General features: G+C 48.7%; 1 protein-coding gene across 1 annotated transcript; it reads right to left on the bottom strand.

The window, feature by feature from the left end:
- Positions 1-206: 206 nt before the first annotated feature.
- On the bottom strand, positions 207-2,836 carry LOC135811467 (paralyzed arrest at two-fold protein 6-like). The gene has a single exon (XM_065324709.1). It carries the CDS (start codon positions 2,566-2,568, stop codon positions 802-804), a length of 1,767 nt encoding a protein of 588 aa, XP_065180781.1. The 5' UTR covers positions 2,569-2,836; the 3' UTR covers positions 207-801.
- Between the last annotated feature and the right edge of the window lie 11,657 nt (positions 2,837-14,493).

Raw genomic sequence — 14,493 nt, 5'->3', positions numbered from 1 at the left:
CTATTTCCGACGGTACGCGCAATTTCATGTCAAAACTCCAAATTTCGACCCGAGCTGCAGGTGACTCGCGTTGCCAACTGTTCGCGGATATTAATTTTGTTATAGCGAACATTAGGCATGCAGTGTGAAAGCTTCATTTTGCCCTTGCAATGGCTTCCGTGGCCCGGTTTGCATGACCCGGAGCCGATGCATTAGTTTTAGCATAATTGTGAAAGAACGGACTCATCGTTATCAATAACTTGTAAATCGTTCCTGGTACGGAAGCGGTAAAAAGCGGATATGTCCGTAGATGATAATTAAGTCAGAAATACTCAGTCATTTTTCGGAGTTACATCTAGCTGAACTGGTGTTGATCAGTACTCAACCCCAGCCATGTGCAGCACAGCACCGTGCCAGCTGACACTGTGCCCATATCATGGCTGAATATATAAGGAAAGAGAATGGAATATTGCTGGGGTAAGTGTCAGGTCAAGTAGCAGTTGTATTGCTTCAAGTAACTCACACTCAGGCTGTGAACGTAAACACAACTTCAAGTCATGATGGACCGTCAGGTAGGATCGAGCTTTAAAAAGAGAGCATCGGGATTTGGTTGCCTGGGAAGGCAAGCGGGTTGGGGTGGTCCTAGTCAAGTCTGATCAAGTACAATGCCCAGCTGTGTTTGTAGTGTCTAAAATATTTTACCAGTATCCGAATGTACAGACTGTGTACAGTTAGGTAGCACCAGAGCCACACACTCCAGAGCCACACACTCCAGAGCCACACACTGTGTCTACGCGACAGAGGCAAGCATTCCACACGACTCTACACTGCATGCTTGTAGAGTTTGAAGATGGGAAATAGGACGCGCATGGTCGCCTTAGGGCAGCCCTGGATAATGTCATCGGGGCGATCGACTCCGGGATGCTCAATGGACGCATCCCGCATCAGGCGAAATGCCAACAGCAAGTTGTTAGCACGATCGTCGTCCTTCCCTACGGGCAACCGTAATTCGTGAAATCGAATGCAGAACCCACCCAGTATAGACAACAGCATCACTATACTAACGCCGTCGCGGAAGTCCTCGTGGAAATCCGTGAGCGGCTGCTGAAACGACAGTTTGCAGAGGTGCAGGTTAGCGAACTTCAACAGGACCTGTTCGGCTTCGACGATCTTTTGTGGCGCCTCGACGAAGAACTTATCGAAGACATCGGCTTGTCGTGGCAATGGAGATGTGGACGCCAGTGATAATCCGGCTATACCCGTTAAGTGCTCTCGCCACTTCTTGTGTACAAGCCTCAGCGATATCGGGTCGATCTCGTTCCGATGAACCTCGATCGCCACGTTCTCGGGAATCGGACTGGCCGGGCCCTTTCCCTGAGCGGTGAAATGGCGATTGAGTGCGATGAGAAGGTGCATCGTGGCGATCATGTCTTGCTGCCAGATCCTCTCCACGTTCCACGCATCCTCGTCCGCACCCCCCGCCTCGTGGCCCAGCTCGCTGTCGATCCAGACCAGGACCCGGCGCAGTCGTTCCTTCTTAAGGCGCTCGGCTATGCAGAACGAGTCGGTGGTGGCAGCGCGGTGCTCGTCCAGCAACACCTCCATCAGCTCGTCCAGGACTTGCCCGTCGTACAGGTCCTGGAAGATGTCCAGCACCACCACACGCCTGTACTGCAGTACGTCGTTGATCCACTCCGCCAAAGCTTTGACCAGCTGCCGTAACGACTCTTTCTTCATCGTGCCAGGCGCCATCATGTCACCGACGCCCGTCTCCGGATCCCAGATGATCAGCTCACCATCCTCTGCCATCCTCCGACACTGTTCCTCACTGTTGTAATCCATGACCTTACGCGTCTCCACATCTAAGGATTTCACTTCCTCCTCGAGTTCGGATCCCATCAACGTCGTGGCCAGGAATCGGCTCACCGACGACGCAAAGCTGTTTGCAGATATACTCTTGCGGATGCCACGCAGGGTGCCTGATGCGCTGCCCGGTCCATCCATAACGTCCAGATTGGAGCGCGAACCCGATGCACTAGTAGTAGTGCTGCCTGCGCTGGAGAAGCTGCTTCTGCCCTCCTCTTCCTGCTGCCTACGCTGTGCTGCTGGGGACGAGCTGGGCGAGCTCTCGGCCCGCTGCAGAACGGCGGCGGCGGACAGGCGCTGGCCGGTCTGCAGTACTTCACGCTGTATCAGCGCCAGGTCCTGCGCACTCAGGCGTCGCACGCCCGAGTCGCCGGCGATCGACCTTCGCGGCTTCAGCAGGTAGGGATTGTTGTTTTCCGTGACCTGTGTGGGCAGGTGTAGTGAGCCAGATCGAGTCTTACGCAACGAAGCGTCATTGACCTGGAGAGTGGCAGAAGTGCTTCTGGGAATGTTCATTGATCCAGATCTAGACTTCCTCAGCGAGCCCGTCGAGAATGGCAGTCCCGGCACACTCAGCGAACCGGAGAAGCGACGGCGATTCTTTGGTGGCTCCGGTGGAAAGTCATTCTCGGGCGAGGGCAGATCGATCTGGGTGACGGTTAGGCTGGAGCGCCGTCTCGCCCCTGCTGGGATCTGCACCTCCCGGTGGTGTTCGTACGACATTTTCCTATCCTCGTGTCTGACCCACACGACGAGTTTGTGCCCAGTTCACCAATACAGAGCGTTTCCTTCACTTCGGACAGAGAGACGAATTTTCAAACGCTGGTATTTATTTACCAGCTGTCCGCCTCCTCTAGGCTCGCACAGCTGACGGCACGGTCTCCTCCGGCCATAGCTAGCCGAACCGGACAAAATAGAACTTCGACAGGAGCGCTCGTGCCGCAAATAACACCTGGTTGACGGGCCATGCTGCCGCCTCAAAAGTAGAAGACAAAACATTGAAGGAATGCGATTTGAAGGAATGCGATGCCAGGTTTGCATGCCGAGGCTGCACGGTGAATCCGGCTTGGTTGTCATGTCAGCGAACAGCTCTGTCGCGAGTTGCGTGCATCGGTTAAAAACGACAGGTTACGTAACGTCGTTGGTGGTGGCGTTGGCGCATGGCTTGCTTTCAATGCTTTGCCTCGAACACCCCATACCATGGCGCGGCCCAGGTGCGTTTACAGACAGTGGACTCACGTCACGTGGACGCTGGTCTTTGCTGACGCAGTGATGCTACTGCTAGTGTCAGTGACGGCTTCTACCCAGGGAGTCGTCAAAATATGAAACTGTTCTTCTATACTTTGACGCCTCTCTACCCAGTACCCTTACATGCTCTACTGGATCACGGCAGGAGTAGCGTAGTTCTAGCGTTTGGACTTTTCATTTGGAGTCCAGTGTTGAATGAAACGATGCAAGCAGGGTAGAGTCTACTACTACTAGACAGACTATGATTGTCAGTAGGCTGGGGAAAGGGTTTGGACAAGCAGATGGAGGAAGGTCTTTGATGAGCAGGTCAACATGACTGTCAGCATGGCATACCTGTTCACGTCTTTGCCTTTCACTTGGCCGACGCCGCGACGGAGGAAAATTTAATTTGCATCGATTGTACAGTGCAGGCCTCGTGAACCAGCAAAAGGGAGAACAATGAAACGAATCATACCTTTCTGGTGTGTTCTCAGTGCGAGGCAGAAGTGAGAGGATTGACATGATAATTATGAACACCATAGCAATGACTATGTCATGCTCTCAGGATGAGCCGTTTGGCTGAACTCCATCCGACGTTTGTTTGTGACTCGCGGAGGAGGACGGTTCCCGAGGTCCCCAACGCAACCCCTTGCCTCAGCAGGCTCAGGTGGATCAAACTACAAAATTTAAGGGGGTTCGGGACAGTTAGCCCCAAAAATTTAATTTCAACATCAGCCCAATCTGACATCAGGTTTGAATAGGTACAGCCTTATATTTTCGCTTAGTAACATCAGTTTTTCAATTGCCCGAATAGGTCTTGCCAAAAACACAATTTTCCTTGATGACACAAAATAACACAAAATCCCAAAATTGATGAGAAATCGACCATAACATCAGTTAGGACAGAAAATATGACATAAAATTTTACAGACTGTTCGAGGTATTGACTAAGATGATATCAACACCGAAAAATGTACACTTTGGTTGATGATGGGATCCAGGTCGTCATTTCCTGGAGAAGAACAAAAAGACGCAAAAAATGAAATTTTGAATATTTTTTGCAGCTTATTTTTGAGTTTGCCCCATATGTGGATACTTCAAACACGTTCTATACGTGGGTTGGAACAGGTTTACCGCGGCGAAAATAGGGGTCACCGTGCATATTCTGGAGAAAAATCCAAAAAACTGTCAAAATTTGCCTAAAATTGGTAAATTCACGTATCTATATTGCTTGTACTTCTCTGCTGCTGCTTTGGTCATAACTTATTGGATTTTTGGCTGTTAATAGGTGTTGCATAAACTCACTAGAGCCCTCGGCGTTCAGAACAATACAAGGATGGAATAGCTGAACTAGTAAATTTGCCGGAAACCCTGGGTGCACGCATTATCGATAGGTACTTTTCTCCATGATTACTCTCCTGTTGGTACTTGGTTGTGATACATGTACATGTAGCTATGATAGCGCTTAGCACAGCCCCATATCAAACTACAATGAAAGCTGACATGTTGGAACGAATCAGACAACATTGAGTCCTCTTGTTCTTCAACTATGCGAGCTAGAACGTGTCCCCACACTGACAAAAATGATGGTATTTTACGGTGCGCACAAACAAGTGAAGCACTGTGCTAGGGCGTTCCTTACAATTGGGTTGCTGTTGGTTCTTCGCTAGGTGTTCAGCCACCACTAATATAATCTTCCTTGAGACTGTCACCCGCTTCTTACCTCCGACTTGCTCCTTCATCAGTCTGGAAATGGCTGGCTCACCACTTCGTTTGTAGGACAAGACAAAGTGCTTCATCACCAACCCACTGGCAGCTGCCCGCACTGCAACTGATTTAGAGAAGCACGTTGCTTGGACCAACGGTTGAAGGGTGGCCAGCCGCTTTTGCTGATGTTCTGCAAACTCCATCGCCGAACATGCTGATGCAAAAGTGACAGAGTGCTACAGGATACTGGCATCAGGGCGAGCTTCGACAATTTCAGCTAGGGCCGCAACATCCGCAACAGCATCATGAGCAGCGAACTCATTCCCAACGATGAACTATAAATCAATCTGAGGCTGTAGCTTGGGAGCTCCGGTATCGCGGTTTAGGGATCAGAGTGTTCACCAATCACAAAAATGCACACCATCGACACACACATCCGTGCACACATACACACACACACACACACACACACACACACACACACACGCACACACACACACACACACACACATGCATGCTCTCACACGCAATAGAACACACGCGCGCGTACACACACATACATTCACGCACGAGTGCGTACCCACCCACATGCATGTGCACACTCATGTGCATGAGTGGAGATGCCCGCATACACATGTAACACCAACATGCCCTGGGAGCGGTCATGCACGTGTGTATAGTATGTGTGCGAGGGTACGTCCACATGAGCGCATATGCATGTGCATGTTCATACATGCATATGGTGCACACATGCACAAACATGCAGGTCTATGCAAACACACACACGCTCGCGGCCGCCGCGCATACAGTGTGCTCATACATTTCCATAGCCATAGGGTGGCAATGACTCCCAAATATCATGAGTAAATCTTATGAGATTGAAAAACGCACTTACCCAAAGTAGCTTTGGTGTTGCTTGTGGAAGCACGGGGGCCAGGGTGTTGAGCAGTTACAGGGCTATCTGTATCTATAAAATTCTCCATCCCACACTGCTGACACGGAATGACAAGTACGCTGCCCAGGTCGTACCTCTTCTCTTCAACGCAATCAATGAGCGCCAGAGGTTTGCCACATCCAGGATTCTGGCACGCAGACAATCCCACAGCCAGATACCTGAGATGAACGATTCGTCGACCGTGAAGAGGGGCACTGAACGACCTCTTCGCGGGAGTCGAATCCAGTGCCAGTGGCGTTAGTGATGGAGATCGCCCTTTCCGTTTTTCAGGAACTCGATCGATCGTTTGAGAAGCGTCCCCTTCCTCGGCTTCTTGCATCGTCCAGTACGCAGAATGAGAGGCCGCGTCGTGGGTGACGGATTACTCTCCCGCGTCTTCATCTCCAGGACACGTCGGCAGGAGAACCGAGCTATCCAAAAACCGCCAATGTCAAAACAAATCCGCAAGTCCACTATAGTGGCTGAGCTTCTTCCTCAAATCTTGTCCCGACTCGAGCGCTCGAGCACTGCGAAGTCATGGTCAAACTATTTTCTGTGCATGATCGCGTCCCATTTTTCCACTCCGAAAGGCATTATTTTTCAGAAAAAAATTCGGAAATCCAACATGGCGCTAACCGTCGCGAACCTCCTTAAAGGGGAAGTCCGGTGAAAAATTTAAATAATATTAATTTCACAGTCCGTAGAGTTCGGGGCGTTGAGTCGAATGGTCTTTGTCCGAGGAGGCTGCGGCCTATGGTTCGTCAGATACGCCCAATCGAACATGTGCGAATTTGAGCGCGCCTCACCCAGATCCAGGTGATGACGTCACAGCGTGCAGCGAGGTAACCACACCATCTAGTTGTGTACAAAACGGCCATATTCGGAGCGCGTTCGATTGGGGAACCGTTTGTCGCAGCTTCTTCGGACCAAGACCATTCGATTCAGTGTTACAAACGCTATGTACCCTATGATTTTCAGCTCGGTAAACCTCGAGGTTATACCGTATTTTAGCCGTTTCCGAGTTGGACTTTTTCCGTCAGCATGCCTCTAGCTCTACGGCTCTAGCAATGCGCTGCGTGCATGCTAGCTGTAGACGTGTAGTGCAGTCAACAAACTACTAACTAGACTCATCACACACGGAACTAGTCCCGCACTGCCGTGCTGGGCTAGCTCGCTACAACAAGACTCAGAAAACTAGTCAACACACGGACGTGTCATGTACTAGTACATGCTAGTACTACACTCGTACAGTCATGTAGTCAGAGAACGTGCGTTTCTCCTTGCCGGTGCCGGTGGTTGTGCTTTGAGAAAGAAAATTTTAGTTTTCCGCTCCAGTCCGGCCTCATTATTTTTATGCTACAGCGATGAGTGCACAACCGTGACAAGTGACAAAACAGCGAACAGCTCCCGGACCTAGAACTTTCAGATTCCATAGCGTTGCGAGCGAAGAGTCGTGCCCGGGCCATGGTTCAAAGAGCCTGCACTGTTCTCCAATTGAGTAGTCCGAAATATGCCAAGTTCGCACCAAAACATCACCATGTGGCAGGCTACTGCAGTACTGGAGTCTAAGCGAATCGGTATGGAACAACATTTAGAGCACTCGCATCACTCTTCTCCATTTTGGCGACCCTGCTCTTCAGCGATCTGATAATTATATCAGCCTCGTCTGCAATAGCTACTGCTTCTTCATCAGTCGGAAACTCAGTAGCGCTCACTCTTGACCGTCCCGCGCGGCCATTTCTTCAGCTGGATACCGAGGTTCTCAGCCCTACAATACCCCCCGACCAAACCCATGAAGGTCAGCCATGGCTGCATCCTCACTCTCACAAGGAGTTAGGTCTTGGGGTCGCTTGCACCACCTAATATCAGTCGCCAAATCAAATTTTGAAATAGCACTGACACTATTGCTTTCACGCACTCCTTTTGACCTAGCTGCACGCTATGACGTTGCGGAGGGTGTGGCGCGGCCGCATGACGTCATGGCGCAGCCCCCGAAACTTAGTTTTTCAAACGGAAATATCTCGAGAACGCTTTGTCGGAGACACGTGGGACCAACACCATTCGACTCAGCGCCCGAAACTCTACCGACCCTGAAATTTAAATTTTTCACCGGACTTCCCCTTTAATAAACAGTCTGCAGACTACAGTAAAGCTTGAAATTTTCGCGGCGTTTTTAGTTCGCGTTTTCAGAATCCGGACAGGTTTGCGAGGTTTTAATTTTGCGATTGCAGAATGGCATTCTTGCTAAACCTTTCATGGATCTCCTTTTCGCGCTGTCTAAATTTCGCGATTTCCACCCGGTCGCGAATTTCGCAGAAATTAGACCATGGCAATAATAATTTCACGGTTTACAGTACTGTACATGACACACATGTATCTCCAGGGGCGTCACCTTGGTCACAGGGTGGCTGGGAGTGGTACGACCGGGGGTGTCCCCCGGAGAAAAAAATAAGGATTTTTCGGCTAACAGACCACGTTTTAGCACTCTACAGCCGCAAAGGAGGGTTCCCCTAGCACTTATTCGACAACCCCACTCCAGCTCCAAAAACATACTTCTCATGGATTTTTGGTATTTTCTGTACATCGTAGGTAGCCAAGCAAGGCAAATGGAACCCATTGATTCAATGATTCAGGGCCATTGCCCTCGAAAAAATCGCAAAATCCGAAGTACCAGCGTGCTGAGCGTTCTAGCGCCAGCGGCTAGCTATGCAAAAACGTACATGTATGTCGTGTCCTGCAAAAGTCTGCCGCGTCGCGTACACTATGTACACGCCCGGCCTGGACAGTCGCAAACAATTTTAGTTGTTTTTAGAGAGAGAAGAAGATCCTTTGTTTTTGTTCGGTGGGATTGAAAGATCTGCCAGTGGACCGGAGAGCTACAACAATGGAAGCAGAAGAAAGCGCTTGCGGAATCTTCTCTGTCTTCGTGGCAACAGGACTTTAGTTTGCGAGAGACTTTCATCCTGTCGTCGCGGACGAAATTCTTGTTGCTGCTACCGGAAAACTCGGGGAACGAAACGATCGTAAATCGTTATAATATAGGTGAAGCGGGTCGTGTCGGTGAACAGCTGCAGAATATTCTGCCGCCGTGGAGCAGCAGTCCAAACACTTTTCAGCTTCGGAGAATGAAGCGCTTCCCTTTTCCGTTGACAAGCGCTGCGTTCGCGGGTGTAATGCATTTTCGAATCCGCTTGCAGTAGATCGTCAGGAGCCAGAGGTACTAGGTAGGTCTAGGTGTCGTTGTGGAAAGAATATAAGTATTATGTTGTAGCTGACAAGTGACATACATGTAGTGTCTCTTGACGTGCTGATCGCCATTGTAACATGGTAGATCTTGGAAATTTTTAGTTCTGGACCCAGTGATTGCCGCCAGCTCAGCTCTGTTTCCGTCAAGTTTGCAGTGAATGCGTCCGTGAGGAATCCATCGTCTGGTTGTCTCTAACCGTGACTCCAACCGCCTATCGTAATGGATAGCCGCCTGGAGTCTTGGGCAATAGTTAGCTGCTAGTGCTAGGCATCAAGTCTGTATGCTCCTTGCAATGAAAGTAACCAGGTAACAGTTGCGATGTTTTGTACAAGTCCGAAGATCCTTGAATTTTTTTATTGCTTTTTCGGATGAATTGGGTGGACCATCCTGGACGAAAAGTGGTACGACCATGGTCGTAGTGGTCGTACCGTGTGTGACGCCCCTGATCTCTCCACTCAGGATACACAACCCTAACTTGCGCAAGTAGTCGCGGGAAGTTGTGGAAACACCCGAACTGAGAACACACTGACTCTCATCTCCCACTGGTCCCAGCCGCTAGCGGGGAAGTCAGGAGTGAAACTCAAAACGCAAGCAGACCACTCAGTCTCAGGGTCGAGTCGAGCGAGTCGTACTTGTGTGATCGTGAACATGCGAAAGGTCTCCAAAGGCATACTGATTACTGTATCGACATTTTTACTACCCAGTTGTACACTCAATCTCTGCACAGCTACATGTTGTACATTGTCGTGTACTTCAGTACATTTTAAAATGTTAAAGGGGAAGTTAAGGCAAAAATTAAAATTTCACCAGTTGTAGTCTTCGGGGTGCTGAGTCGAATGGTCTTGGTCCGAGAAAGCTGAGACGCTCCCTTCCTACTTGAATCCCAATCGAACTCGCGCACTTCCACCGAAACTGGGTGACTGCGCCCTACGAGATGGGGATTTGTATGCAAAATGTCACTAAAAGCGCCATTTCGTTCTTCTAAAAGCACGGATGACCGCGATTGGCCCATATGTTGTAGTCTTTTGGACGCTGAGTCGACTGGTTTTGGTCCGAAAAGGCTGCGATGCAGCGTTCGCCCCTAATTCCCAATCGAACATGGTTGAAGAAGCGGTCACGTGCTCCTGCGTACACCAGTCACCTGGTCACCGTGCCTGCAGGGTACAACTTACAGCCTGTTTTGACCTTTTTTGGGTGCAGTCCTGTCACTCGAGTTGAACCTTGTATTGGTGTGAAAGTTGTCGCCTGCTGGCGTGGTGACGAGGTGATTTTGGCACCCAGGAGCACGTGACCGCTTCTTCGACCATGTTCGATTGGGAATAAAGGAGGAACGCTGCATCGCAGCCTTTTCGGACCAAAACCAGTCGATTCAGCGTCCAAAAGACTACAACATATGGGCCAATCGCGGTCATCCGTGCTTTTATAAGAACGAAACGGCGCTTTTAGTGACATTTTGCATACAAATCCCCATCTCGTAGGGCGCAGTCACCCAGTTTCGGTGGAAGTGCGCGAGTTCGATTGGGATTCAAGTAGGAAGGGAGCGTCTCAGCTTTCTCGGACCAAGACCATTCGACTCAGCACCCCGAAGACTACAACTGGTGAAATTTTAGTTTTTGCCTTAACTTCCCCTTTAAGGGGCCGTCCGTAATTATCGAACATTTCATTTTTCACCAAACGAATTATTTTAGTTTAGACCCAACCGCTCCCTCCCTCCCCCTCAGAACGTAAAAAAAGGTTGACACCTGCATGTATAATACAACAAAAATTGCAAGTGTGTAACTGCTCCTACGACCATGTACATGTATGTATCAATGTTTTCTGAAACGAAATTGGTCAACCCCCTCCCCCCCCCCCATAAACGAATTTTTTTCGTTTTGTGAAAAATGGACGACCCCTTACGTGTTGCTACTTCGATCTTGTCATAATTATGTATCATCAACGGAGCTCAAAGTAGCCCTTGGCGGACAATGCCGGCAGAAAAAGTTGCAGAATTTGGTACTCAAGTTTTCTGGTATGTTCCGTGCATGTTTGGTATGTGTGTCATCCACCACCAAACCTCCCCACCACACCTGCAACAACCACATCTTGCACCACAACGTCAACACCAACCATACACCCTTCGACAGACAAGGACCTACTCCATCGGACACGCACACACGAACAGGCACCGAGATTCCCCCATCAACAGTGCCCTCACCCTCTACAACTCACTCCCTATCGACATCACAACCCAACCTCGTAGAAATTCTTTCCGAAACAATGCATACAGTCTTCTTTTGAGCAGTACCTGCTCCTGCTCCGCGCATCCCCCTGGTTTCTGATATCTCGAACGTGTACTTAACTATCTCGATCACCCCTGCTAACGTTATTGCCCCCGCTTGTTTTTCATGATCCATTGCTTCTTGCCTCCCGGTTAATTTCCATCTAGCTGTTTCTGGCTAGTACCAGTTCTATCGCACTTATTAATCATCCTTATTGGCGTCACGCCATCGTGGAATAAAAGAATAATAATGTGGATACAGAAAATGGAGCGAGGAAGTGTCTGCCATAAGGTTTGTACGGTTCTGCCAGTTTCACTACTGCTTTTCGAGCAGAACCTACCAATTTTCGAGCATTCTCCGCTCAGGGCTAGCTCAGAGTCGCTGGTCGGGATCACAACGAAGTCCAGTGAACTTGTGAAGAACAAAGCATTTGTAAACCAGCTTGAAGCATCAAAGGCAGAGTACTCTAACTGCGAGAAACACTGCCAGCTTTCTATTTTATAGAAAAGAAAAAAGGACCAAGGAACTACAAGTTACGCTATAATGTCCACTAACACCAACAGTTACTGCACCATGAGCTCATGCGATAACATTGCACGACACTATCAATTTCTATAAATTTATCCTTGGCTCTGTTACGTTCCACCAACTTGGATAGAATGAATCAACGTACATAAGGAAAGTGCCTTATCGGTACAGACTACATACACGTATTAGCGCTACTGACTACATATTAGCGCTAGCTAAATGAGCGTGCCAATTGTATGAATAATGTGATACAATTGATCCATGTCCTCTGAAGTACATACAATATCACACCTGGCTCTCCATCCGAGCTTCTATTTTAATTTTTATATTTTACTGAAGACACAACCCGCTCGTTAGAAGAGGGGAGAGGATTCATCAACAGGACAACACAACAATGGGAAGAGTAGGGGCTCCAAGAAGGAACCTGTGCTCATGAGGCACGCCCACAAGGGCAGGTAACCTGACACTTACCAACAGGACTGCAGCTCAACCGAAACCAATGCGAGGGAACCTACTAGTACTACTTTGTACACGACTGTATACCTACAGTAAGATCGGGCGCCGAAGAACGCAGGGGCTCGAGCGCAGCCTAGGAAAGTTCTTAAATTTTTGATTCTAGCCAGACCGTTCTTATTCACACGCGCGCGGCGAGTCGAGTGACGTCATGACGTTTGTCATGTACATGTACATGTACATGTAGTGCAATGTAGTACTTCTAAACTAGTGGGTGTCGTAAATGGGAATGACTGTACATGTAGCAGTTACCAGGTTACTGTTTACACGTGTACATGACATGTACTCACCTCCCATACATGTAGAATGTTCCAAATTTTAAAAGTGTTCTTAAATCTGATAATTCTAGCCTGGACTGTTCTTAAATTTTGCCGGTTTTCCAGCCTGGGTGTTCTTCGGCGAGGTGTTCTTCGGCGCCTGATCTTACTGTACATGAACCATGAGGAAAGAAATGTTTGAAAGCATGGACGATCAGCTTTGCTGCAAATGAGGAATCCAAAGGCAAATGAACAGCACGTGGAATAGGTTGTCGACCAGACGTCACGTGGGTACGAATCTACACCACTGCTCTCTCCCTGCCTCGCTGTCTCTCTCCGTCTCTCTCTCTCTCTCTTCTCTCTCTCTCTCTCTCTCTCTCCTCTCTCTCTCTCTCTCTCTCTCTCTCTCTCTCTCTCTCTCTCTCTCTCTCTCTCTCTCTCTCTCTCTCTCTCTCTCTCTCTCTCTCTCTCTCTCTCTCTCTCTCTCTCTCTCTCTCTCTCTCTCTCTCTCTCTCTCTCTCTCTCTCTCTCTCTCTCTCTCTCTCTCTCTCTCTCTCTCTCTCTCTCTCCCTGCCTCTCTGTCTCTCTCCGTCTCTCTCTCTCTCTATCTATCTCTCTCTCTCTCTCTCTCTCTCTCTCTCTCTCTCTCTCTCTCTCTCTCTCTCTCTCTCTCTCTCTCTCTCTCTCTCTCTCTCTCTCTCTCTCTCTCTCTTTCCCTTTTCCTATTATCCACACCTTCGTTGAACTACCGACGGAGTCGGGTGAAGAGCATGGAAAAGGAGTGAAATGCAAAGACGGATTGATAGCAGGAGACGTACATGTAGAAGCCGTGACACCCCGCTGCTGGAGGTGTGGGCAATCATTCAACTGCTTTGAATAGTTTGATCATCTGTAGGTTGAACGTTTAAACACATGTACGTGCTTTGGGAGTGGGCAACCGTACTCATTTGCTTTGTGCATGTCTATTTCTGGAGTTGGGGAGTTCTTTTAAAGACACATGCACATTGCTGTATGGAGTTTAAACTCTTAATACAAAGTCATCTGCTTTGCCCCACCAGTTGTTTCATGATCCGATCTCCTTGCTGCGTAAACATGTACAAGTACAATCATGTACATAAACATGTAGTTCGTCCTTCGTCAACTTGGGCGTGAAGGGCCAAGGTACTAATTCCATGATCAATTCTGCCTGTAAAGGGCAGGATGTGTTGGGAGCCTCTCTCTTGTTCCACAGAGCTTGGTATGTGGGATGTGCGTAGTAGTAGTAGTAGTAGTAGTAGTAGAATTTATTATTTTGATAGGGAAGGCCCTACAGACGTTGCCGTCTTGTTACAGGGAACCCTAAGTGCTCTTTACAGAGCGAAACAAAAACGGATAGATGCTCAACCTGACGACACGAGACAGGCAGAGAATTCCACCTATCAGCGCCAAGGAAAGAAATGGAGAACATGCCATATCTAGTACCATCTCCTCTCCCTACATGCCCTGATCTCCTTTTCCCGGTACACGTGTGTAGCACTGTTCATAGAGTGATCGACGATTTCCAATGAAAAAAGGAACGCCCTTGCTAAGGTATCCCAAGAGCGCTTGAAGCCTATTTTGTCAGTTTGCTGGAGTTAAAAAGTTAAACACGTCTGAGGAAAAGTCAACTGTCCCCGTCCCTGCCAGGAGGACCAGGAACCTTGGCAGCAGGCCAGCGATGCTTTACTACTAAGCTATACTAGAGTGTAGTCGCCATCCAAGCAGGCTGTTCAGCACTTTTAGTATTAATTTTGTTTATCTATTTGTTTGTTTGTTGTTCGATCGTCATCAACTTCCAGTACTGTTCATGTACCACCAGTTGAAGTTGAACTTGCTGCTGTTTACCGAAGTACATGTAGGCATATACATTATAATGCTGTTCTGGTTTTTTTGCGTGTATTTTTCGTCTAGAACTTTGAGTTGAAGTTTTTGGAACACTTGGGAAAATATATTCGT

The sequence above is a fragment of the Sycon ciliatum genome, chromosome 3, assembly GCF_964019385.1.
Source record: "Sycon ciliatum chromosome 3, ocSycCili1.1, whole genome shotgun sequence".
In the NCBI taxonomy this organism is placed as follows: Eukaryota; Metazoa; Porifera; class Calcarea; order Leucosolenida; family Sycettidae; genus Sycon; species Sycon ciliatum.
Note: the sequence above shows the minus strand (reverse complement) of the source record. Positions and strands in the feature narration are given on the sequence as shown.